Here is a 1,598-nt window from a genome sequence, read left to right on the forward strand (position 1 = left end):
CCTTTATGGGCGCATAATTTCGTAAACTACTTCCTCTTGGAAAATTAACTTCCAATTAATCAATAAGATATAATTTTTCACTTTTTAATTGCTGCCATAAAGATTATCCAATTTTATGAATCCTTAATATGAGATGATTCTCAACGATAATTGAAATACCAAGCAGATAGGATAAAGTATGATATCTGTGATACAATAATCGGCAGAAGATTGGTTGCTGTCGCAAAAATCGTCCAGTTTTCTAGATCTTTTTTTTTTTGGTTCAGTTGTAGAAGCGAACTACAAGAATCGTTCATTTGAACTAATCGTAATTACCATTAATATAAGTGATTTCATTCATTATTATTATCATTAATACATTGATCTAATCTATCCCACTATCTTTTGAATTAATGATTTCTATTAATTGCAATATGGAATATCAATTATTTCAAAACCGGCTGTTTTAAGATTATTTCTAATTAATTTGAATAGTTTAGGATTATTTAATTATTTTAAGACCGATCACTTTACATAAAAAAAAAATGTATCAATTTTAATGGCAACAATAAAATACTTATGGATCTATCTTACTTTACTTTGAATTAGTGATTACTGTTAATTGAAATATCAAATAATTCCTTTTTATAACCGATTGTTTTACATAAAATTGGAATCTACTTTAATTTAATTTGAATTTACTCCTTACAGTCTATTACAAAAAAATTTACAATGGTAACGGAAAGTATTCTCAAATATTTGAACAGGTCATCCATAATCTCGACATTTTAAGCTTGCTTTATTACTAGACATTATCAAACACTGCTATCATTGTATGAGGTTTAAGCACATCGATAACAAATAATTATTAATCTAATTTGATCTTCGATTTACCATTACTTTCATCATTTCTTATAGAGAGAAAAATATAGCTCGTATTGATTTCTTTTAGACTTTACTATTTTTCATACTTTTTTTCGTTTTAAAAACTCAAAATTAGGATGAAATGAGAAAGTTTTGCATTTTCAGGATTTTTTATATGCTATGAAGAATTGTCATGAAAACCATATGTACATACTATTAAAAGAATTACAGTATATTATTGGAAAATTTAGGATTTTCTTCAGGAAACTCAGGTTAAGGTAAAGAATCATAATATCGTAGTACCTGTTCGATTGCATAACAATTAGGTTAAAACAATGACAGGCCGGTCAATATGATGGATATTGCAAATAATTTGAATCACTTTGCTATTGAAATTCAATTAACCAGAAGTATTAGAAAAAAAAGGAAACGAGTAACCATAAAGTGACTTTCGAAGTTTTGGTCATTCTAATTTTCTTCTTCTTTTTAAATTTATATCGGAAAATTTGGATTTCTTTCTTTAGTTCATTAAATCTAATTGGAAAATTGAAAACTTCCAGATTATTGCTCAACTGATGAAGATTGCTTAAATGATGGCAAATGTATAAAGGAATCAAATGATATCGTAAGAAGGACGTGTTATTGCGCTTTTGGCTATTTTGGACAAAATTGTGATCGAAGTTCGTTTTGCTCATCACAAGTTATTATTCGTCAAAAATTTGCTTCACAGTGAAAGAATCAAGAGACTAAGTTTG

At 27.3% G+C, this 1,598-nt stretch overlaps 1 protein-coding gene across 1 annotated transcript; it reads left to right on the forward strand.

Moving 5' to 3' along the window:
* Window positions 1-1,403: 1,403 nt before the first annotated feature.
* LOAG_15424 (hypothetical protein) lies at window positions 1,404-1,576 on the forward strand (the record flags this gene model as incomplete). The annotated part of the gene is made up of 1 exon (XM_003150915.1): window positions 1,404-1,576. A coding segment is annotated over one exon (173 nt), but the record flags the coding sequence as incomplete, so codon positions are not given.
* Window positions 1,577-1,598: the final 22 nt, after the last annotated feature.

Source organism: Loa loa, assembly GCF_000183805.2.
Source record: "Loa loa unplaced genomic scaffold supercont3.1943, whole genome shotgun sequence".
Taxonomy (NCBI): Eukaryota; Metazoa; Nematoda; class Chromadorea; order Rhabditida; family Onchocercidae; genus Loa; species Loa loa.